The sequence below is a fragment of the Rhinolophus sinicus genome, chromosome X (assembly GCF_036562045.2).
Source record: "Rhinolophus sinicus isolate RSC01 chromosome X, ASM3656204v1, whole genome shotgun sequence".
In the NCBI taxonomy this organism is placed as follows: domain Eukaryota; kingdom Metazoa; phylum Chordata; class Mammalia; order Chiroptera; family Rhinolophidae; genus Rhinolophus; species Rhinolophus sinicus.
Genome location: NC_133768.1, coordinates 45263898 through 45290035, shown reverse-complemented (window position 1 = coordinate 45290035; position 26138 = coordinate 45263898). Strand labels below are relative to the sequence as shown.

At 41.2% G+C, this 26138-nt stretch overlaps 1 protein-coding gene across 7 annotated transcripts in view; it reads right to left on the bottom strand.

Annotated features, from left to right (window-relative positions):
- Positions 1-26138, bottom strand: part of ASB12 (ankyrin repeat and SOCS box containing 12) — a 139021-nt gene that overhangs the window by 439 nt on the left and 112444 nt on the right. For 6 of the 7 annotated variants that reach the window (XM_019718863.2, XM_074323412.1, XM_019718864.2 and 3 more), the window contains one exon: positions 659-1508. In XM_019718863.2, coding sequence (XP_019574422.2) covers positions 659-1508 — 850 coding nt within the window. Of the gene's footprint in view, positions 1-658; positions 1509-7081; positions 7282-26138 lie in introns of those variants that run through there. The other variant, XM_019718868.2, reaches the window with a different exon arrangement.

The window sequence follows — 26138 nt, the reverse complement described above, 5'->3', positions numbered from 1 at the left end:
GAGGCTTAGAGAGGGCATGTTCAAGGCCACAAAGCAGTCATTGGCAGAGCCAGAACAAGATATTGGGCTATACTCCACTTCTTGTAACTATATATATATAATTATAGTTGACATTGAGATTGGGGGAGGGAGGTTATCACTGTGTGAGGGATATAAATGATAAATGTGTAACTATTACATTGTTTTGTACATCTGAAACTAATTTTAAAAAAGGTGAAAAAAAAGAACACCTATAATATAGTCTTTTGTCACTTCCAGCATTAATCGTGTAATTCTGATTACAACAGGCTAGAAACAAATGTTTTTTTTAATCTAAAACATGTTTTTAAAAAAGTGTTTAATAAAGATTCAGTCCCTGATGATAAAAGAAAAAAAGTTTTCCTTTTATTCATCCTCACCTCTAATCATTAGTTTTTTATTTTAAATGAAATAAAATTTATACTTGTTAAAAAAAAAAAAAGATATTGGGCTAGTGCCATCCCCCCACCTCGCCTTAGTGATCCTGTCCGTAATAAGGAATACGTAACCTCTTCTCTAGTGGGGCCCCAGAAGAGGGAAGAAGATGGTGTTTTCTACATTTCATCCCAGAAAGATTGGTTTGGGGCCCTGGAACTGCCACACCAGGAAAGCCTATAGGATTGGCCTGCTTGACACTCACCTCGGGTCTGGAGCAGCAATGCAGTGCCTTTATCATCTTGTGAGTTCACGTCCAGGGGGATAGATGGAAGGTAGATGTTAGCACCAAAATCAATTAACAGCTGGATGTACTCTGGATCACAATTATGGTGGAGGCAGATTTCAAGGAGGGTGCGGGGCCGTGGGAAATGAGCTAACAGGCACTGGTCAGTGCAGTTGTAGTTGGGGTCTGCCCCATGGAGCAAAAGCAGGCGGAAACAGTCAAGGTGCCCATAGACTGCAGCCAAATAGAGGGGGCCAGAACATGAAGATATGTTTGATGCCCAGACTGGTAGTTTAGCTTTGACATTGGCATCTGCACCGTGGCCTAGGAGCTCCTGCAAGATGGCAACAGCACCATCACGTGCGGCTGTGAGCACGGGAGAGCAGTTGTTGTAGACGCTACCACCAGGACAGGCACCAGCTTCCAAAAGCACACGCACACAATCCAGATGGCCATGGCTGACGGCGGTAAAAAGTGGTGTCTGTGCCTTGACATCCAAGCTGTCAACGTCAGCGCCGTGTGCTAGGAGGACCTGCAAACAACTAAGGTGGCCATAAGAAGCAGCCAAGCGCAAGGGTGTCCCAGGAATGCCCCAGCCACTCCTACTGTTGATGAAACGTTTATAACGCTCCTGGCGCAAAAGCTGGTCCAAGGCATAGGAGTCGTTGTTATACACTGCTTGATTGAGAGCCTGCTTCTCCCCTGTGTCAGCATCCTCCTCATCCTTGTCGGGCTGCAGGAGGGAGAAGATCTTGGTGATGTCCATGAGGTTCATCCTGGCTGATTGGAGCAGAACTATTCTCATTATGAGGAGGAGGATATGCCAGATCTGTGGGTGACAGAAATGGGAGAGAGACTGAGGCCCCCATCAAAAGCCTGGATGCCAGCCCTTGCCCCCCACCCTTCACCATCAGGTCCCCTGCCTGTAACTCCCACTCCCATCTTATTTCAAGCCCCAGAGCTGGCTGACAAAACGGATCAGGCCTTTTCACAACTTGGTGCCTTTGCATATGCTGTTCTGCCTGCCCTTCAAACTCCTATTTCTCGGAGGCCCTCCCTAATCTCTTCCTCCCGCTCTCAGGGATTCCAAAGGATCACAACTAGAATTTAGCTATGAACTTTCACATAACATTTCCACTTATCTGTGCATCATTAGTGTGTAAACTCCAGAGTGAGGGCGCCTGTATTCATCTTGTATTCCTCCACTCCCAGTAGGGCCAACATCATGGCCATGGACTTAGTAGATGCATCTTCCTTAGTTCAGAATGTGTGAACGAATGAGGTGGCTCTAGTCTGGCAGTTGCTAGGCCAACAGAATGGTGCTTTGTGAAGTTAAGATCTCACGCTTGAGCACTCTGACATCAACACCATCTCTCAGCCTTTTAGATAAAGTTCAACCTCTTCACAGCCCCTCCTGTGTGACCTTCCCTCAGACTTATACCCCATGCTTCAGGCAACAGAGTTGCTCAGGAAATGGATGTTGAATGACATTTACTAATCAAATAAAAAAGTGGATTTACGAAGAACAAACTTCAAGTAAAATGAAGTCAAAGAGATGGCAGGACATAGTTGAGGTTTCTAGGGCAAGTCTTCTTCTCTGGTGACAACTGGTTTCCGACCACTTCAATCCAGGAGTCTCTTTGATTGCCAACGCCTCCTTGGAAACATGGCTTCCCCACCCCTCTGGATCAAGCCTTTTCCCATCCTCTCTGCCTCATCCAGCCTTGTCTCTACCCTCAACTCATCTCTCCCCATTATCCCCAGACTCTATGAAATCACTCATGACCCAATGACTGACTCAACCTAGACTTGACCTTAATAGTCCTGTTTCTAGTGCAGCAAAGTCAAAGTCATCCACCTCGGTTTGTAATGTCATCATCAGGGTAAGCTGGTAGGTTTTTCAGAGTTCCAGTCTCCCTGCTCTCCCATACCCTGCAGCCATGGTATTGGGGCAATTCTCAGGATAACTCTCCCATCCAAGGCTGCATTCTTCCTGCCCTGGCTACTGCAGCACTAAATGTTCTCTCCCTTCTGCGAAATGTCCCCCATCCTCCCCTCAATACATGGTACCAATGGGGACATGCTGAGGCCTAGAGAGGGCATGTTAAAGGCCACAAAGCAGTCATTGGCAGAGCCAGAACACCTTCTTTTATTCACTGCCCACCTCCAACCGTCTTTGTTAGCCTGGGACCTCATGTGCACACCTTATAGAAAAAAATTGTGAGATGCGTAGGGTCTCCCTCAACTTTAGACCTCTTCCCCTCACAAGCATCAACTCCATATATGGGCTTACTATTTATTCACTTTTGGGTGCAACTACAAGAAGAGGATTTTAGAAATCAGGCAGACCTAAGTTAGCAACTTAGCAACCCCAGTTCCTAGCTGAGTAAACTTGGGCAACATTCTTCCCTTCTTTGGGACCCAGTTTCCTCATCTACAAGACAGAAATGATAGTCCCTGCCTCATGGATCTGTTAAGAGGAAGAGAGCTACTATATATTTAGATCTTTAAAGGTGAGCTTCCTCTCTCTGCACCTTCAACCTCCTCATTGGCTCCTCCTTAACCATCTTAGGAAACAAAACAAAACACTTCTATGGTCCTTTGTCCTACTCTAGCTACCTTTCTCTTCATCTCTCTCTTCTTCATAAATATATCCAAAGAGTTGTCTACTTTCACATCTCTCATTCACTTCTTTACCATTTTCAGTCTGACTCCACCCACCCTCAATCACACACTGAGGTAGTTCTTTAAAAATCATCCTTGTGGTTAAATCAACAGGCTGCTTCTCAGATCTTTCCTCCTCAAACTTTTCTCGGACATCTCTCTCCACTGACAACTTCCTCCTACATAGTCGTCCCTTGGCTTCCTGGCCAGCACACTCTCCTGATTTTTCTCCCCTCTGTCCTTCCCTGAAATAGTTTTGTTCCCCTTGTTCTCTCCTTGATCCCTTTCTCTCCAGTCTCAGAGCTGTAGCGCTCACTTTTTTTTTTTTTTTTCAAGCCTATTACTCCAAGTCCCCTAGCTCTCTCTTTAGGAAAAAGTATACATTCATTGAGTTTATTCAGGCACTTCAAAGTCAGCAGTATCACACAATCACTATCACAAAACTTGATCCATATCTTAGTTCCTCACCACCTACCTGGTCAACCAAACCAAAAACCCAAGACTCATTTCAGTCTTTTTATCTCTTCATCCACTCCCATCCAATTGGTCACCAAATCCTGTGGATTTCACTTCTTAGAGATACCTGTATAGGCCACACACATACATGTCCCTGAAGCCCATACCCCATCGCTAGTGCTTTATCTAGGCTCCCATCATCTTTTGCCTCAACTGTTATAATAGTCTCCTAGCTAGTTTCCCTTCTCAATATTTTCTACACATTTTGGCTAAGGTGATCATTTAAAAATACAAATCTTGTCTGTGCCAATCCTGTTTTAAACCCCTTAATGGCTTCCCTTTTTTCAGATTATAGCCCAGATGCCTTATCCTGTCTCAGAGGTCCCTCATGAGCAAATCTTGGCCAACATCTCCAGCCTTACTTCCTACTAATCCTCTACTTAGACCCAAGATCCAGTGATAAGAGAAGAGAAATGATGGCTCTCCATGTATATATCATGCTTTCTTCTGTCACACGCAGTTTCTTCTGATGGATTAGTTCCTGGAGAGTCTGTGCTATTATAACACTATAGAACTCATCATACCATATTGTAACTCCTTCTGTTTTGCTCCTGCTGCAGACTGAGAGGTCATATAGCGTTGTGGTAAAACATGGACGGGCATTCTGTTTCTCAGGTCCACCACTTAGCTGTGTGACCTAGGGCAGATCACTTAACCTATCTGTGCCCATTTCTTCATCTGTATAGAGAGGATGGTAGTAGTACCTGCCTCAGATGGTTATTGTTAGGATTAAATGGGTAAATGCATATTTAGTGTTTGGAATAGCACTTGAATGTAGTACTCAGTTACCACTTTTACTGTGATGATTGTTATCACTTAGGACTTTTTTCTTTTTTACTTAAAACAACAAATATTTATTGCCTCACAGTTTCTGTGGGTCAAAGATTGAGGAGCAGCTTAGCTGGATAGTTTGGTTCAGGGTCTCTCAGGTGGTGACATTCAGAATGTTGGCAGGGGCTATAGTCACCTGAAGGCTTGACTATAGCTGGAAGATTCATCTGCTTCCATAGTGGCTCACTCAAATGGCTGTTAGCAGAAGGACTCAGGTCCTCACTGCTCCTGGCAATAGGCCTCCATTTCTCACCATATAGGCCTCTCCATAGGCTGCTTGAGTATCCTCATGACATGGCATCTGGCTTGCCCCAAAGCAAGTGATTCCAGAGAGAGCCAACAAGGAGAAAGCTGCAGTGTCTTTTATGATCTAGTCTCAGAAGTCACATAACATCAATTCAACTTTATTCTATTTGTTAGAAATAAGTCACTATGTCCAACCCACACTCATGGGGAGGGGAATTAGGTTTCATCTCTTGAAGGAAGGAGTATCAAATAATTTTCACTTAGGTCTTATACAACTATTGCTCTGTATTTAAATTCTTATAACCTCAGACTGGAATGCACCTAATAAATCATTTAATTTCTTCAATTTAGAGATGGGAAAACCAAGCCTCAGAGGAGGGCAGGGAATTTTTCCTAAGGTCGCATAGCTGATATTGTCAGTTGTTTTATTAGCAAGAACCCAGAACACACCTATAGTCTTGTGTTTTTCAGAGGTAATACTGTATTGTCCCCATTTTGTGGATGGGAAACTGAGGCCTGAGAGAGTAAGGGATTTGCCAGCTGCCTTACATCAAGGCAATGACAGAACCACAAATAGAATCCATGTTTCCCTACTCCCGATCCTGTTTTTGTATTGCAACCTGAAAAATGAACCATGACCTCCCCCCCCCCCCGCCTTGCCTCAAGCAGAGTCACACTGCAGCTTCCGGAATCCTCAGCTTTGAGGGCTATGCTGAATTCCAGGGACTTCAGTCATGGAAGGTTTCTTTACAAATCATTTCTTCTGACAGCCAGCAAAAATCCCCTTCTTACTATTTTATTTGGGGCAGTTGTGTCCAGGGAGATGAAGAAGGCAGGGAGTGTGGAAGATAATGTTGAAGCTCTCACCAAGGTCATACCATAAGCCCACAGGAGGGCCCATCTAATGAACCTCCAGAGTGAAATCAAGCCAGGGCTCCCAGCTAGCTTGGGCACTTAAGTGCATTGAGTCTTAGTAGGTAGGATAACCAAATCTAAGTAGTCTGTTTAAACTCACTTTGTGGTTTATTAATCAAAGAGTTATTATGTGACAATTCCATGCAAAGTTCCCCTTCTTGATCCCAAAATTGCAGGGGTTTTAAACCTCTCTCTCTCTCTCTCTCTCTCTCTCTCTCTCTCTCTCTCTCTCTCTCTCTCTCTGTGTGTGAGAGAGAGAGAGAGAGAGACATTGGCTTCTATGGCAATCTGGTTAAATCTCTGGTCACCTCTCAGAATGATTTTAATACATAAAGTACATAGGATTAAAGGAAACAAATTATATTGAAATACAGCTATCCAAATGTTTTTAAAACTGCATGATATAGTAATAAATGTTCCTTATTAACACATTAAATAACAAGATCTACGAGTAATTTTTATGTGATGATGAGCATAAATGACAATTCCAGATCTCTGCCATGACTGTAATATGATAAGAAATGTCTGTCATTTCTTCTGGTGGCCAAGTTACAGGAACTAGTAATAGTACTGCCATTTGCTGCCTGCATTCATCCTTGAAGGAAACGGTAAATTTCTAGTTAGAGATTATGGGGATAAAAGGTAATTGTTTGCCCCATCTGTGTTTTTGGATCCTTTGAATTCTATCTAAGATCCCTCTTAGAGGTCTTTGTCATAGACCCCTCTTGAGGGTCTATGAATCCAGCTTAAGAGATCTTACGGGAGAGTGGCTGATTTCTGTGGGCTCTGGAACAGTCCTCTGGGCATTAGTAAACTATTTTTAAGCGTCACTTTCCTCCCCACACCCTAAGGAGCTCTATCTACCCTTCTACCCTTGAGCCCACCCTGCCGTACTCCCACACAGACTTACAAATACCACACAAGGACACAAAGATAAACCTTCATGCTCCCTGTATCGTATAAGGGCAATTTCCCTCAAGAAGCAGGTCCATTTGGACTCCAAAGCCTAGGCAGATACACCCGCTTGGGACAGACACAGCAGGAAGCCATCATCATATCCCTCTTTCCTTTTGTGAATAGGTTTCCCTACAGACCTCCCAAGTGCCCCCAGGAACCAGATCCAGTGGGAATAACCTATAAAGGGTGGTAGCCACAGATCCAGGGGCCTGCAGGCCTAAGGGTTCACTCCTCCCTGCCAGTGTCGTGGGGTCCTAGCCGCCAGGTACTCACCAGGCTTCCACCTGAGGCCGCGCAGCCTAGGGTCACCACTGCCCCTGTCCCTCTGTGAAGCACTGGGCCTTGGTGGCCCCTCCTTAGGGAGCCCCTCCTGCCCCAAGGCCAGAGCAGGTTAGATTCTCAGTTCCCACTGTTAACAAACACTTAAAGGCTAGGCGTTGGTTCTGGGGCTGACTAGGTCCAACGGGCTAATTTTAGGCTACTCTCCTCCTCCAATTCCCAGGGCCGTGTTATCTTACTAGTGCCATTCTGGGAGTGATCCCAGCCAGAAGAGGGGGGCCATGCATGGGGAAGTCCTGACTGACAGATAGACAGGTGCCTGGTGAGGCCAGGGCTCAGGCTCTTAGTGTGCCCCAGTGTACTCCTCCCCACCATTCAAATGGGCTACACTGCTAGACCCCTGAGCTTCCTCTGGGCCACTCCTTCCTCCGGTCAGGGCCCTCTTTTTTTCTATCCTCAACTTACCCTCTCTGGATTTTCTTTTCCTTTCTTGAAGGTCCATCACCACATCGCCTTCTCCTCCCCACACCTCAGCCCCCTCCCAAGAGTGAAGAGGACAGTGGGAAGCAGAGACTTCCATACTATGATGTGTATCAGTAAGGTTTTCTAAAGTTTAAAAAAGCCCTGATCATTTATAAAGGACTCTTCATTCCACTAACCCACCAGGCTCAGCCTGAATAAATTCCCACAGTCCTCTCTACTCTTCACATACCTAAAGCATCATCAAACCAGATGATGTACCCAGCATTGAAATTTTGTCAAAAGCTCAGCTTTTAATCGTACCATTTTATCTCCCTGGTTGCCTTTAAATGAAGGAATAGGGAGATACCTTTAGAAATAGTCATATTACCTATATGAGGTGTCACCCAAAAATAAACTGGGAGCCAGCTCCCTCTTTCTTTTGTGAGGAAATGCCACCCCTTCATTTGGTATACAAACTACACCACAAATAATCTGGTCATACTGAGAAACTCTATGGAGAAACTATCAAGCAGCCACTATGTGTAAGGTTCTAGATGCAGGAAGAACACAAAGCAAGGTAAGATATGGAGTCTCTGACAGAGCTTGCAGTTTATGCATTAGAAAAAAACAGACACGGAAACAATTATATTTCACATAATGCAAAAATACCAGAACTAAAAGCTGTCGATGGTTATCCTGTATCCATGTCAATCTCTCAAATTAGTCCAGGGGTTATTGTAAGGTTCTGTGTCCCTACATACCACTCCAAGCAATAATACCTTGACTTTTCCTGCAAAGAAATGTCAGTCTATACAGAACACTGGTCCCGAGACCTCAGAGTCCTTCTCTTTCCCTTCCAAACACCAAGGAAGAGAAGGTCCCAATCAAGAAAAAATGAAAAGTCAGTGAGGGGACCAGAGATGTGTTGGGATAAAGCACTAGCAGCTCTGTTTCACATGATTATTTTGGTGTTAGAATCTACACATTGAAAAGAAATTTCCTTTGTGTATATATACCACATCTTCTTTATCCAATCATCTATCGAAGGGCACTTTGATTGATTCCATGTCTTGGCCACTGTAAATAATGCTGCAATGAACTGCCATAAGAGAAGATGAAGTATTGCCATTTGTGACAACATGGATGGATCTTGAGATTATCATGCTAAGCAAAATAAGTCAGACAGGAAAAGTCGAGAACCATGTGACTTTACCAATATCTGGGATATAAAAGTGAAGGCAACAAAGGAGCAAGACAAACAAAGAAACAAAAAATATAGACACAGACAACAGTTTAGTGGTTACCAGAGGGTAAGGGGGGGATGGTAGAAGAGGGTAAAGGGGATCAAATATATGGTGATGGAAGGAGAACTGACTGGGTAGTGAGTACACAATGTGATATATAGATGATGTATTCTAGAAATTCACACTTGAATCCTATGTAATTTTACTAACAACCATCATTCCAATAAATTTAATGTAAAAAAGAAAAGAAATTTCCACAGTCCTGAGAGATATTCAATGATTTCTGCTTAAATGCTTCCAATAATATGGCACTCTATATCCAGAAGCAGCATATCTCATTATTGGGCAGCTCAGTTAGTCCTTTTTTCTCCTAAGTCTGTATTTGCATGTATAAAGCACACCTAAGGTTGACTGCTGATCCTGTCTTATCCTATTTTCTCTCACCCTTAGGACCTCAGACAACCCAGCCACTTTCTTTACCCCCAAACAGCCCTTTAGGGGTCTGAACTCAGGTATTCTATCCTTCATGTCACCTTATCTCAGGGAAAACAGCCCAGCTCCTTCAACTAGTTCTTTCAAGCTGGTATCTATTCTGTCCCTTCCCCAGTCTTGTCACCCACACACATGAAGTGGTCACACATCCTGCCTACACATCGATAGCACCAGGGAGTCCACAGGAGGTCAGATGACTCCTTCAGAAAATGTCAGAGTGTCCAGGTGTGATCAGTGACGCCAAAGATCAGAAACATCAAAAATCAACAAAAAGCATATCTGCCTCAGCTTAGTTTGAGGCAAAGGCCTAAAGCTGTTCATTATCTGAAGCCTCATGCAAACCTGATCAGCAGCCAATAAATAAGCTATTATGTTAAACATGACAGAATAGGGCATGATTCTTGAAAAACAGATTATTAGGCTTTTAATAGCAATTTTATTGATATACTTGCATAGTCACATGTACTTGTAAAAAGTAATACAGAGATCCCCTGTACACTTTACCATTTTCCCCAATGGTAACATTTTGCAAGACTATAGTACAATATCACAAACAGGATATTGATATTGATACAATTCTCCCATCTCAGATCCCAAGGTTTACTTGTACTCATTTGTGTAATTTATTTGTATACAACTTTATCACATATGCAGATTCTTGAGTACACCACCACAGACAATATACAGAATAGTTCTATCACAATAAAGATACTTCATGTTGCATTTTTTATAGCCATATACACGTCCTTGCCATTCCTTCACCCTTGGTCCCTAACCCCTGGCAAACTCTAATCTGTTCTCCATTTCTATAATTTTACCATTTCAAAATATTAATATAAGACCCGGTTTTATTTTACGATAAGACTGGGTCTTAATAACAAAATAAAATAAAAAATACAATACAATACATAATACCGGATCTCATATTAATTTTGTTCCAAAAGACGCATTTAGAGCTAATTATCTAGCTAGCACTTATTTTCGGGGAAACACGGTACAAATTAAATGATACCTTTGGAATTAGCTTTTGTTTATCCAACATGCCCTTGAGATTCATCCAAATTGCTGCGTATATGAACTTTATTTTTGTTACTGAGTGGGATTCTGTGGTATGTATGTACCATAATTTAACCAGTAACCAGGTAAAGAACATCTGGGTTGCATTTGGCTATTAAGAATAAAGTTTCTATGAATATCTGTGTACAGGTGTTTATCACTATGGTTACAGGCCTTATTATTGGGTAGAATGATTACTCCCACTTTACACTTCCATGTCAAGATTGTTTTAGCTATACTAGGGACTGTGCCTTTTTGTATGCATTTTAGAAGAAATTTGTCTATGTCTACAAAAAGCCTTACTCAGATTTGGGTAGGAACTGTATTTAATCTATAAATCAAGATTATAAAGAATTCACTGCTTTACTGTGTTCAGTCTTCCAACCCATACATATACTATGTTTTTGCATTTACTGAAGTCCTTAGTTTCTTTCATCAGCATTTTGTAGTTTTCAGCATATGAATCATGTACCTATTTTGTTATGTGTATACCTAACTATTTCATTGTCTTTTTTAAAATCTTTTTATTTTCAATTAAAGTTTATAAGAGGTGACAACTGTTAGTAAAGTTACATAGATTTCAGGTGTACAATTCTGTACTACATCATCTATAAATCACATTGTATGTTAAACACCGAGAGTCATTTCTCCTTCCATCACCATATATTTGATTCCCTTTACCCTCATATACCACCGCCATCTCCCCTTACCCTCTGGTAACCAATAAACTATTGTCTGTGACTATGAGTTTTTCTTTCTCATTTGTTTCTCTTGTTCTTTTGTTGTTTTTTATTCATATACCACATATCAGTGAAATCATATGGTTCTCTGCTTTTTGTCTCACTTACTTTGCTTAGCATTATACTCTCAAGATCCATCCACGTTGTCACAAATGCTGCTATTTCATCTTTTCATACTGCCGAATAGTATTCCATTGTGCATATATACCACAACTTCTTTATCCATTCATCCATCGAATGACATTTTGGTTGTTTCCATGTCTTGGCCACCATAAATAAAGCTGCAATGAACATTGGAGCACACCTGTCTTTATGAATAAATGTTTTCAAATATTTTGGGTAGATATCCAGGAGGGAGATTTCTGGGTCATATGGCAATTCTATTCATAATTTTTTTAAGGAACCTCCACACTGCCTTCCATAGCAGCTACACCAGTCTGCATTCCCACCAACAGTGTATGAGGGTTCCTTTTTCTCCACAGCCACTCCAACACTTGTTACTATTTGTCTTGCTGATGACAGCTATTCTGACTGCGGTGAGGTGATATCTCATTGTGGTTTTAATTTGCATTTTTCTGATGATTAGTGATGTTGAGCATTTTTTCATACGTCTATTTGCCATTTGTATGCCTCGTTGGAGAAATGTCTCTTCAGGTTCTCTGCCCATTTTTCAATTGGAATGCATGTATTTTTCTTGTTGAGTTTCATGAGTTCCTTGTATATTTTGGATATTAGCCCCTTATCAGAGGCACTCTTTGAAAAAATCTTCTCCATTCCGTTGGTTGCCTCTTTATTTTGTCGATGGTTCTTTTGCTGTGCAGAAGCTTTTAAGTTTCATATAGTCCCATTCATTTATTTTAGCTTTTACTTCCATTGCCTTTGGAGTCAAATTCATAAAATGCTCTTTGAACCCAAGGTCCGTAAGTTTAGTACCTAAGTTTTCTTCTATGAAGCTTATTGTGTTAGGTCTTATGCTTAAGTCTTTGATCCATTTTGAATTAATTTTGGTACATGGTGACAGATAGCAGTCCAGTTTAATTATTTTGCACGTGGCTATCCAATTCTCCCAGCACCGTTTATTGAAGAGGCTGTCTTTTCTCCATTGTATGTTTTTAGCTTCTTTGTCAAAAATTACCTGTCCATATTTATGTGGTTTTATTTCTGGGTTCTCAATTCTATTCCATTGGTCTATGTGTCTGTTTTTCTGCCAATACCATGCTGTTTTGATTATTGTAGCCCTGTAGTACAAGCTAAAGTCAGGGAGTGTGATACCTCCAGTATTGTTTCTTTTCTTAAGATTGCTTTGGCTATTTGGGGTCTTTTGTGGTTCCAAACAAATCTGATGATTTTTGTTCTATTTCTTTAAAAATGCCATTGGGATTTTGATGGGGATTGCATTAAATCTGTATATTGCTTTGGGTAATATGGCCATTTTAACTATGTTGATTCTTCCAATCCATGAGCACAGAATGTCTTTCCATTTCTTTGTGTCTTCTTCAATTTCTTTCAAAAATGTCTTATAGTTTTCAGCATATAGGTCTTTCACATTCTTGGTTAACTTTATTCCTAGGTATTTTATTCTTTTTGCTGCAATTGCAAAAGGAATTGTCTTTTGTATTTCTTTTTCTGAGATTTCATTGTTAGTATATAGGAATGCAATGGACTTTTGTACGTTGATTTTGTAGCCAGCAACTTTACTGTATTCGTTGATTGTTTCTAATAGCTTTTTGGTGGAGTCTTTAGGGTTTCCTATATATAGCATCATGTCATCTGCAAAGAGTGATAATTTAACTTCTTCATTCCCAATTTGGATGCCTTCTATTTCTTTCTCTTGCCTGATTGCTCTGGCAAGTACTTCCAACACTATGTTAAAAAGCAGAGGTGATAGGGGCAGCTCTGTCGTGTTCCCTGAACGTAGAGCAAAGGGCTTCAGTTTTTCACCATTAATTATGAGATTAGCTGAGGGTTTGTCATATATGGCCTTTATTATGTTAAGGTATTTTCCTTCTATACCTATTTTATTACGTGTTTTAATCATAAATGGATGTTGTATCTTGTCAAATGCTTTTTCTGCATCAGTTGATATAATCATATGATTTTTGTCCTTTATTTTGTTTATGTGATGTATCACATTGATGGATTTGCGAATGTTCAACCATCCTTGTGAACCGGGTTGAACCCCACTTGGTCGTGATGAATAATCTTTTTAATGCATTGTTGTATTCGATTTGCTAGAATTTTGTTTAGGATTTTTGCATCTGTATTCATCAGAGATATTGGTCTGTAGTTTTCTTTTTTGTGTTGTCCTTACCAGGTTTTGGTATCAGGGTAATGTTGGCCTCATAAAATGAGTTAGGGAGTACTGTCTCTTCTTCAATTTTTTGGAAGAGTTTGAGCAGGATTGGTATTAGATCCTCTTTGAAGGTTTGGTAGAATTCACTAGTGAAGCCATCTGGTCCCAGACTTTTGCTTTTGGGAAGGTTTTGGATGACTGATTCAATTTAGTTACTGGTGATCGGTCTGTTTAGATTTTCCAGTTCTTCATGGTTCAGCCTTGGAAGGCTATATGTTTCTAAGAACTTGTCCATTTCTTCTAGGTTATTGAATTTGGTGGCATATAGTCCTTCATAGTATTCTTGGATGATCCTTTGTATTTCTGTGGTGTCCGTGATAACTTCCCCTTTTTCATTTCTGATTTTGTTAATTAGTGTCTTCTCCCTTATCTTAGTGAGTCTAGCCAAGGGTTTGTCAATTTTGTTAATCTTTTCAAAGAACCAGCTCTTTGTCACATTAATTTTTTCTATTGTCTTTTTGTTCTCTATTTCATTTAGTTCTGCTCTGATTTTTGTTATTTCCTTTCTTCTGCTGACCTTGGGTTTCACTTGTTCTTCTTTTTCTAGTTCTTTAAGGTGTAACATGAGGTTATTTATTTGGGATTTTTCTTGTTTCTTGAGATAGACCTGTAATGATATAAATTTCCCTCTTAAAACTGCTTTTGCTGCATCCCAAAAATTTTGGTAGGATGTATTTTCATTGTCATTTGTTTCTATGTATCTTTTGATCTCTCCTCTAATTTCTTCTTTGACCCAGTCATTCTTTAAAAGTATGTTGTTTAATTTCCATGTATTTGTGTTATTTTCCTGCTTTCTTTTTGCAGTTGATATCCAATTTCAAAGCCTGGTGATCAGAGAATATTCTTGGTATGATTTCAATCTTCTTAAATTTGCTGAGGCTGATTTTATGTCCCAATAAATGGTCTATCCTTGAGAATGTTCCATGTACACTAGAAAAGAATGTATAGTCTGATATTTTAGGATGAAGTGCTCTATATGTGTCAATTATGTCCGTTTCATCTAATGTGTCATTTAGGGCTGCTATTTTTTATTTATTTTCTGTTTGGATGATCTATCCATAGCTGACAATGATGTATTTAAGTCCCCTAGTATAATTGTATTTTGGTCAATTTCTCCCTTTAGTTCTGTTAGTAGTTGCTTGGTATATTTTGGTGCTCCCTGATTAAGGGCATAAATATTGATGACTGTTATGTCTTCTTGTAGCTTAGTCCCCTTTACCATTATGAAATGTCCATCTTTGTCTCTTGTTATCTTTTTCACCCTGAAGTCTGTTTCATCTGATATCATTATGGCTACACCTGATTTTCTCTGGGTACCATTTGCTTGGAGTGTCAATTTCCACCCTTTCACTTTGAATCTATGCTTGTCCTTGTAGCTGAGATGTGTCTCTTGGAGACAGCATATGGTTGGGTTTAGTTTTTGATCCAATCTGCTACTCTGTGCCTTTTTATTGGTGAGTTCAGTCCATTTACATTTAGGGTGATTATTGATATGTGAAGATTTCCTGTCATTCTATCTTTAGTTTTCCGTTAAGGCTGTGTCTCCATTGTTTCTTTGCCTCTTTGTTGTTGTCTATTATTTCTGTGTGGTGGTATTCTATGATGTTTCCCTCTGTTTCTTCTTTTATTACAGTATATATTTCAGTTCTGGATTTTTTTGAGTGGTTACCCTTAAGTTTATGTAAAAGAAAGTTTGATATTTAGAGTATTCCATTTTCTTCAGCATGCTTACTTTCTCCATTCCCATATTCGGTTCAGGCCTTTACTCTCCCCCTTTTTGTGTTTTGGTTGCCACAAATTGTCCCTGTTGATGGTGGTCGAATAGCCTCCTTTAGTATTTCTTGTAGTGCAGGTCGTGTGTTAGAAAATTCCCTCAGCTTCCGTATGTCTGGAAAAGTCTTTATTCCTCCTTCATAGCTAAAGGATATCTTTGCTGGATATATTATTCTTGGCTCATAATTTCTCTCTTTCAATAGTTTGAATATTTGGTTCTACTCCTTCCTGGCTTGTAGAGTTTCTGCTAAAAAATCTGATGATAATCTAATGGGCTTTCCTTTGTAGGTTACTGTCTTCTTTTCCCTGGCTGCCTTGAGGATTCTTTCTTTGTCGTTGATTTTAGACAGCTTCAATACAATGTGCCTTGGAGATGGCCTGTTGGGATTGAGGTAATTAGGTGTTCTATTTTCTTCTTGTATTCGAGGATCCAGTTCTTTCCACAAGTTTGGGAAGTTGTCATCAATGATTCGTTTGAATATATTCTCTGTTCCCTTCTCTCTTTCTTCTCCTTCTGGTATGCCCATTATTCTTATATTGCTCTTTCTGATGGAGTCAGAAAGTTCTTGTAGAGTTCTTTCATTTCTTTTAAGTCTCAAGTCTCTTTCTTCTTCCATCTGTGTCATTTCCAGGTTTCTATCTTCGATGTCACTGATTCTTTCCTCCATCTGGTCAACTCTACTACCTAAGCTGGTTATTTCATTCTTAATTTCTTCTATTGAGTTCTTAATCTCCAGAAATTGTATTTGGTTCTTTTCTAAAATTTCAATCTCTGTGGTAAAATGCTCATGTTGTTCTTTGATTGTGTTTCTGAGTTCATTAAACTGCCTTTCTGTGTTTTCTTGCATCTCGTTGAGTTTTTTGAGAACTGCAATCTTGAATTCTCTGTCATTTAAGTCACGTTTCCGTATCTTTAAGTTCATTTTCTGGAGACTTTCCACTTTCTTTCTGAGGTGTCTTGTTGCCTTTGTTAGTCATGGCAATTACTGATTGTTTCTCTTCCTAGACATCTGCAGGAGTGGCTTCTGCAACAGGTTGATAGGAAGAGGTCTTTCTTTTGTTTTCCAGTACTTGTTGGTAGAATGTTTTATTTTCTCTCCGACTGCAGCCTTTTTTTCTCTCTCACACAGTAGTGCTGTTTTCTCTGCACTATTCCAGCTTCTCACACAATGGTGGGATTCCCTGGGAGACGGGCTTCTGCTCTGTTAATAGTTCGTGTGGGTTACAGGGCGCAGTGTCCATGTGGGTATGCGGAGGGCTTTTGAAGTTCCAAAGCTCTTCCTGCGCCAGATTCAGAGCCCATGTGTTTCAGCAGTTGTGTTTATTTCTGCAGGAATCCGCCCAGATTGGTGGGTCCAGGGGCGGGGTTAGTTTTCAGAGGTGGCCCAGAGCAATGGCATTGACCCCCACCATAGCCGGTCCTGCTTCCACAGCTCCCTCCCTTTGCCGGAACTAGTTGGGCTGCGAATCTGTGTCTGGTCCACAGTTCTCAGAACAGCAAATATTCTGTTCTTTTGATCTGACACTGCTACTGTTCGGCTTCCAGCACCGGGCAGGTGTGGGCAGGGCGAGCTCCATGAGGGTAGGGAGCGGGCAGCTAGTCTCAGTGCCTAAGGCTTCCATTCTCTGATAGGCAGCAAGGGCTCAAACCACCGCTTTCAGCTTTCTTCTCTCAGTCACCTCTCGAGGTCTCCGCCATGAACGCTGGGCTCAGCCACGCTACATGCTGTCCCCTCAGCCCTGTGGGCCACAAACAGAGTCCTAGCAGTCCGAGCTCCTCCCTCTCCCACAGCTGCCGTAGCTCCGGGATGCAGCGAGCTGGGAGCACCGAGCCAGCTGTGTGTCCCGCGCCTGCACTGCTCTGTCTCCGCACCTCTCCCTCCCCCCCCTTGCGCTACTCGCCCACCCCTAGGTGAATATAGCAGTGGGCCTCCTTTTCCCACCTGTCCGCTGTGCAGGGAGTCCCCCGCGGAACCGTACAGGCTCCATTAGTTGCAAATTCCAGGGGAGAGCCACAGAGGCCCACCTCACACCGCCACCTTGATGACGTCTCCACATCACTGATTTGATCCTTCCTTCACTTACATCTGTTGTTGCTTCCCTCTAATGTATTCTTCATTTCAGTTATATTCTTCAACTGATTTTTTAAACGTTTTCTATGTCCATTTTTACGTTTCCTATATCTTTGATGAAATGCTCACTGAGCTCATCTATTCCTCCCCTAAGTTGACTGAGCATCCTTATAACCTGTATTTCGAAATCTGTATCTGGTAGATTGCTTGTCTCGATTTTGTTTAGTTCTTTTTTTGGTGGGATTTCTCTTGTTCTTTAGCACGTTTCTTTGTTTCATTTTGGCTAACTCCCTGTGTTTATTTCTATGTATTAGGTAGATTTGCTGTCTCCCAGTCTTGGCAGAGTGGCCTTATGTAATAGGTATCCTGTTGGTCCCAGTGGTATACTCTCTCTGTCACAAACCTAGGTGCTCCAGGAGTGTCCCTTATGTGGGTTGTATGTGCTCTCCTGTTGTAGTTGAGCTTCGATTTCTGTTCACATGTCAGTGGGTGGGAGTGACCCTCAGGTTGACTGCTTATGAGAGCTGGCCATGACTACAGTGAATGGGATGTTGTGTGCAGACCGACAGACCCCAGTGTGGGAGTTGCTTTATTGGAGCTCTAGTGTCAGACAAGTCCACCCTTTGGGTGTGCCATTTGTGGAGCTGGTTAGGTAGTGCTGTGTGTGATCTAACAATGACCACCAAGTGTGTTGATTGTAGAGCCTCTTAATAGGGGCTCCTGTGTGAGTCAAGCTCAGCCACTGCTTGTGCCCAGCTGTGGCCTGTCTGGTAGGAGGTACAAGGTGATCTTTGGTTGTTTGCCACTTGTGCTGAGCTTAGAGGTATTTGGAAGAGGCTGTTCTGCGAACTGAGGCTGGCTGCCACTAGTGTCAAGCTTGGGACCCTTTAGTGGGCACTATGATGTAAGCTGAAGCCAGCTGTCACTTGTACAGGGTTTGTGGCCACTTAGTTGAGGCTACAATCGAAGCCAAGAGTGGCTGCTGCTTATGTCAGGCTTGGGGATACCTGATGAGTGTTATAATGCAAGTTGAGACCATTCGCTGCTTTTGCTGGACTTGGGGTAGCTTAGCAAGAGGAGCAGGGCACACCAAGGACTGCCACTTCTTTTTTCTAGTCTGTGGACCTTTGAGAGATTTTAGGAAACTCTGCATCATAATCTGAGTTAGGCTATTTGTTTGGAGAAGCCACTGGAAGAGGTTCTGGTGGGCTCCCAAGTCCGGTGGAGCGGGGTCTCAGGGAATGACCAGAGCAGGACAAATCAGCCAGGTTAATTGAGAGCTTAGATTTGGTGCCCACCAAAACCAGACTGGTTGGGGGGGTGTTTGGATAGGGCTCAATAAAGAAACAATGGTTCTTGCCAGAAGTTCTGTCCCTGGAGAGAGTTGCCTGTACCCCTGCCCCTCTGGTTCTCACACTGAAGCTAGCCAATTTAGTTCCTCCCCATATGTCCCTGGTGCTTTTCAAACTGCTGCCTCTGCACTGGAGCCCTGGGGGGAGTTTGGTCCATCTATTCCCACTTTCTTTAGAGTTTTTATCATAAATGGCTGCTGGATTTTGTCAAATGCTTTTTCTGCATCTATTGATATGATCATGTGATTTTTATTTTTCATTTTGTTAATGTGGTGTATCACATTATTGATTTGCGGATGTTGAACTACCCTTGCATACCAGGAATGAATCCCACTTGATCACGGTGTATGATCTTTTTAATATATTGCTGAATTCTGTTCGCTAGTATTTTGTTGAGGATTTTTCCATCTATGTTCATTAGGGATATCGGCCTGTAGTTTTCTTTTTTTGTAATGTCTTTGTCTGATTTTGGGTTCAGGGTGATAGTGGCCTCATAAAAAGTGTTTGGGAGTCTTCCCTCCTTCTGGATTTTTTGGAATAGATTGAGGAAAATAGGTGATAATTCTTTTTTGAATGTTTTGTAGAATTCACCTGTAAAGCCATCTGGTCCAGGGCTTTTGTTTGTTGGGAGATTGTTGATTACTGATTCAATTTCCCTGGTGGTAATCAGTCTATTCAGGTTTTCTGTTTCTTCTTGAGTTAGCCTTGGAAGGTTGTATGCTTCTAGAAAATTGTCCATTTCTTCCAGATCGTCTAATTTGTTGGCATATAGTTGCTCATAGTAATTTCTTAAATTTTTTTGTATTTCTGTGGTGTCTGTTGTCACTTCTCTTTCATTTCTGATTTTATTAATTTGGGTCCTCTGTCTCTTTTTTTGATGAGTCTGTCAAGGTTTGTCGATTTTGTTTATCTTCTCTAAAAACAACTCTTGGATTCATTGATCTTTTGTGTTGTTTTTTTCTGGTCTCTCTTCATTTATTTCCAGTCTGATCTATATTATCTTCTTCCTTGTACTCCCTCTGGACTTATTTTGCTGTTCTTTTTCCATATCCCTTAAGTGTGAAGATAAACTGTTGATTAGTGATTTTTCTTGTTTCTTTAGGTAGGCCTGCATTGCTATGAATTTCCCTCTTAGGACTGCTTTTGCTGCATCCCATAGATTTTGGGTCGTCATGTCTTCATTTTCGTTTGTCTTATCTTTTGATTTCTTCCTTGATCTCATGGCTGACCCATTCATTATTTAGTAACGTTATTCAGTGGAGTGACTTTGTAAGAGAATATGTGCAGAGGCCCTTTAAGACTTGCAGTGCCTAGGTGTCCAGCAGCCCTCCATCTCACTCAGATGCAGTCCCTTATGGTTTTCACAGCCAGATATTACAGGAACTCCTCTTCATGGCACTGGAGCCTTGAGCTGGGGAACCCTGTGTGCAGCTGGGACCACTTGTTCCTTATGGGGAAACTTCACAGCCAAGACATCCCTCCCGATTCATAATCACCACTGTAGGTGCGGAACCTGCCCATTCCACATCTCTGCCCCTCCTGCCAGTCTCAATGTGGCTTCTTTTTTATATCCTGTTATAGGACTTCTGTTCAGCTAGTCTTCAGGTGGTTCTCAATGATGGCCCTATAATTTAGTTGTAATTTTGATGTAGTAATGGAAGCACGCACAGCATTCACCTACTCTGCCATCTTAACTGGAAGTACAGAACTTCTAATTCTTTGTTGAGAATTTTTAAAAAATTTTATTTGCCATTTAAAATAGCTTTTATAATGGCAGCTTTTAAAATCCTTCTGAGATAATCGAATATTTGATTTATCTTGGTGTTGATGTCAGTGACTATCTTTTCTAATTCAAACTGATTTTTCTTGGCTTTTTGTATTATGGGTGGCTTCCTATTGTATCCTGGACATTTTGTTTAGTGTATTAGGAAAATCTGGGTCCTTTTTGAAACTTCTACTTTAGCAGTTACCTTAACTTTACCATGCAGATTTTGGCCTACTTTTGTCAGCTGTGGTGCCAATGGACGTTTAGGTTTTAAAGCCTTTGTGGTGTTATTTTGGTCTGCTTGTTTTATCTGGTGCCATCTGGGCTCTCGCTGGTTTCTGCTTGTGCTAACTCAAAGGGTGGAATGGCTTTACCCAGGTCCATTGCTCAGTGTCTCTGAGTGGGTGATAAGTGTCAGGCCTGCAAGGATGAGGAGGCTTCTATGGCAGGTCCTTGTTTTGACAGGGTCACCCTCCCGCCCCCGCCTGTGGAGATGGTGAGGACTTCCTGGAATGAGCACTTGTTGTGGTAGGGCTTATCTTATCAATGTCTCCTGGCTGCCTCAGTGTCTCTGGGTGGGAAACACAGGGATGGAGAACCTTCCACTTAGGTGGTTATTAGTGGGGTTAGGGTCTTGATCAATTCTTTTTGCTGATACTACCAGGCTCACCTCTCTTCAGAGGGATTCCTGTTTGATCTGAGGGAGAAATGAGCCTGTCTGGACTGCCTTCTGTTGTTAATTTGGGGGGTCAGGAAATACCCAAGGTGGACTGTCTTCTTTTGCGTTGTTATTCCAGTCCTGGGATACCAAACCAGTTCTAAGATCTTTTGGAGTTCTCCTTTGGTTGCCTCTTGTATCATTTCCAGGATTTATAGTGGTACTTAGTTAGAATGAGCAGTGAAAATAAGTCTACATCTTGTCTGGACCAGAAGTCCAACCAACAGGATTCTACGGTACAAAATTCTGAAGAGACACAATATTTTAGAGTCAGTATTGGGTTCCAACAAGCTACATGTGACTTTGGTGATTTAGACACAGGACTTCGGCTATTTAAGCCACATGAGATATACTTAGAGCTCCCAGCTGAAGGCCCAGCACAGACGAGCCACTCAATTTGTGTTCAGTATGTTTCCCTAGTAATCATCTAGTTCAAACCAGTTATTTTAAACATAAGGCATCAGAGGCCTAGATAAATGCAGGAGCCTTTCTAATGTGCTGTGACACACATATACCCAAGTAACATTTATTTTTCCAAAGCCCAAAAGCATACTGTCAATTCTTGATTATTTGGTTCCTTGCTTCTACATGGTAGTTCTGGTTCAGTTGGACAGGATTTGAAGATTGAAACAAAAGGTAACAATTTATATGTGAAAAGTGCCTCAAAATTTACAAAGTGCTTTTACAGTTACAATTTTCCTTATTTGGCACAATCACGGTGTTAGACTAACAGGACAGAGATTGTTCGTATTTTACAAATAAGGAAACTCAGTTGAGGGGCTGAGACTCACCCATAAGTGATTTCTCATTCAGGGTCTTCCCTTTATACTTTTCACATGTGAAACCGGATACTTACTGGATAAATTGAGGCTGTGGAAATAGTTGATTTTAGGGCGCCCAACTTTTCATGTCCTTGGGCTAATGCAGTGGGTTACCTTGCAATTACAGAGTGGATGGATTCCAAGTTCAGCTTTTGTTCCATTTATAGTAAAGTACCCTGAAAACTTGGGAGTTCAAATCACCCTTAGAGAGCTTGCTGGTAAAAATAAAATCTTCCTAGATAGATGAAATTATTCATCTGCTTAGGTCATCTCAGGGAAACAGGTGGAATCTTAGATTAGAAAAGAGGTTGCTGAATTCCAATAAAGGGAAATAGGGTATAATTCAGGAAGGTAAGATTATAATTTGATGTAGAAGAAAGCTGTAGCCTGGGCAAACAATAGGGAGTTGGTTGAATAAATTATAGCTCACATAGTGAAATACTATGTGGCCATTAAAAATGATGAGATCGAGCTATATTTATTGAAACAAAAAGTTCAAAATTAAGCAAGACACTTAAATAGGAGTGTGATCCTATTTTTGTTCTGTACGCATGCATGTAGATTTATCTCTGCTGAGAGAAATTATGATGCCCCTCTTTTTTTGGATTCTTTATATTTTAAAAATATTCTATAATGAACAGATTTCTTGGTAAATTATAAAAGAGAGCCATAGCCTAATCCACTTGTTATGGCTGAATGTCTGTGTCCTCCCAAAATTCATGTTGAAATTCTAACCTCCCCAATATTATGGTAATAGGAGATGGGGCCTTTGAGGCATGATTAGGATTAGATGAGGTCATTAAGGTGGAATCCTCATGAGTGGGATTAGTGCCAGTTTAAGAGTCATAAGAGAGCATCTCTCCTCCCTGTAAGGTTACAGCAAAGAGATAGCTGTCTAGAAAGTGAGCTCTCACTAGACACTAAATCTTCCAGCATGAGCTTGGACTTCCCAGCATCCAGACTGTGAGAAATAAATGGTTGTTGTTTATAGCCACCCAAACTCTGCTATTTTGTTACAGTAGTCTGAATGGGCTAAGACAGAAATTGTATTGTAATGTAACCTGATGGTCTAAACATAATGCGTCAAGAGTAGGAAGGGGGCTGAATGGAGCTGAGGAAAAAAGAAGCCTAAGAATTAATCATTTTAATCAGCAGCAACAGGGATAAAAGGAGGAGGCTGACTGATCATTCTGATTTGCTTTTGTATGTGCCAGGCTCTTTACCAGGTAGTACTTCACATATTAGCTCAGTTAATCTGCATAACCACCATGTGGAAGAAAAGTACAATTATTACCCCCATTTTTCAGGTGAGTCCTCTGAGGCTCAGAGAAGGGAAGTGACTTGGCACAGCAAAGCTAGGACTAGAACCCATATCTCTCTCTGTTCTACCCACTGGAGGCCCTGGGCATGTGGTTCCCAGAGAGGGAGGCTCTGCTGTGGGGCAAGGAGATATCACTGGCCACTTTTGTGGAAAAAAACCCCTGAGTTCACAGGGAGGAAACAACCCCTGAGTTCATGAAGCTCCATGTGTGAGGATTCTTCCTGGGGGTGGCGGGGTAGGGAAGAAGGAGCCCTGGATGGGAATAAACAGCCTGATTCTTGGACAGGTCTATCCCCCAGTGTGAATGAACAAACTGGTATCAGTCAGACAGTATGCTTTCATGAGTTAAGTTCGTGTCAGTCTTGTCCTCAGCTGATCAATGACAGCTAGACCCTGCACTCCATCGTGCTATCCAGAAGCAGGCATCCTGGCACCTGTCTTATTTTAACATCAACAGTGCATATTTTAACTTAGTTGCAGATTCTCTGTCTTTATACAGTGGTTTTTCCATTAAGGCTATGTCAGGACACCTTTTTTTGAAGGTATGCCTTGTTTCATTTGTAGCTATTATATAGCAACCTCACACACATAAAAGATTGCAAGTTTTTAATTTTAAACCAAAAAAACCACAACTGTATCGAGCAAACATCTTCAAATTGTAACACAACTGCAGGAGGGAACTAGTGAGAAATTTGGCACTAGACTAAACAAATGGCAGTGAATATCCTAATGGGGTCAAACACCCATATCTCAGTGGTATGACAGGTTCAAAATAATATACAACAGGAAGTTTAAAGTCAATCACACACACTGTTGTACCTTGGCAAGTTCAGATGAGCTTCTGTGACAGTGTCATTCTATAAACATGGGGCTAAAGAAAAGTTAGGTTCTCAAAGAACATATACAGCTTGGATTCTCATTTATACATCAGTTGCAGGATGTCCATGCAGGTATGTGGCTAACATGAACACATTACAGATAACACTACTTCTAAAGCTGCATGATTAATACATCCAAGAGAAAAGGCTAATTGCTTCACCATCATTTGGTTTGTATCTCTGGCTTGGCTTAACATGTCCTAAAGTCTGCATCTGCATGGCACTTAGCTGGACAATATCAAAGTTAAAGGTCTATCACTAAAAGAGTTTTTTAATCTTGCATACATTCTCATCTGAATGCCCAAATGACCTGTGAGACCACATACTAAAGTTACAGTAAATACATACACATATACAAATACTCCTATTATAAGTTACATTCCAAAATGACTAAACTTGTTAGCTCTTTCCAAGCCTGAGGCACCATTAACTAGAATACAGAACATTCTCTATTTCAGAACTAGGATATGTGCTCTGCATTCCCACTGGCATTCACAAAATACAAAAATAACCCTGTCTGCAAACATGAGTTAGGTGAAGACATGGAGATACTTTATGTGAATTGGTGAGGCCAACTGCATGTGAGGTAGGATCAGAGACATGCATCTGAACAGTGATCACTTAGTGACTTTGTTGTATTCTCACCTGAGTGGTGATGGGTCCAATGTTTCAGCTACAAAGAGGCAAAGAAAAGGCCCAGCACTCACCTGTCTGAGGGACATATAAAGCGGGGAGAATATCATCTATCATCCTTGACCCTTTAAAAGGGAAAAAAAAAAAAAAAACAGGACCAAATACCCTAGCAGAGAAAAGTGTTTAAAAAGAAAATACACAACTCAGAGCATTTTAAAGAAATGAGTTGCTACCAGTGTAAAAGATTCTGTGTTTTTGAAGACACAGCCTTAAAAGAAAATACATCACCCACACTACTGCCTGAAAAAGAGAACCTTTTTTGGACATTACTGGAGCACATGCAAACTTAAATAACTGGAATGCTGGTCTTCCTGGTCTGGCATATACTCCTTTTTCTTAACTGGCCAGGTGTATTTCTGTGTTACTTTATCTTCTCTCCTGCCCTTCTCCCACCTTCCCTACAACTGGGATTCTGTGAGGGCTGGTGTAGTAGGGCTCTCTAAAGAAGAGCATAAAGCCTCGAAAATGGTTGAAAGGCAACAAAGCTTTAGAAGAGAAAGAGGCTTTTAGAACATCCCCAAAGCTTTAGAAAACGCCAAGAAACAGGACACGGGACTAACATGTTGGTTTCATACAGGCCAACTTCAGAACATGTTTTTGTTTAGCCCCAGAAAGACACAGGCCTAAATTAGACAGCAGCTTTCAAAGCACACTGGCCTTTTGTGAAGACAAGTCACAAATCACAGAGCATGTAACACACTTTTACTTGCAGTGACATATAAAGATGAGGTGGACTGCTGTGATTGGTGACAAAACCAATACTTCCTATTTAAAGGGAAGGCACAGAAGTTGGTCTCACAACCAGGGAATCAGAGAAGACATACTCTGTATGGCTTGAAATTATTATTATTATTATTTTGCTTTGGAAAAGCTTCTACGCTACCATGCAATGCTTTGAAAACAGAACTGCCCATAAAAGAACAACAAACTAAGAGTCCTTTACAACCCCAAACCTTTTCCCTTGTCCTTTGTCTATTTGATGTCACCTAACAGCAAGCCATTTTTTCACATTATCTATCTATCCATCTGTATAAAATAAGCCCATAGGAAAAACTTTAAGGCTTAATCCATGTCTATGTTTTGTTTGTTTTTAAATGTCTATATCAAAAGTCAAGTCTAGATTTGGCACTTAGAAGAAAGCAACCAGATTTGGTTGGAATCATATCTATCTGTATCATACATAGAATTCTGGGAGGGAAAGGCCTGGGAGTGAGGTAAAGATTTGGTACAGCAGATTATCACCAAACCATACACATGGGGAATGAAGAGAGGAATTGAGAACAACCTTCCTAAGTATAAACCGATCTGAAG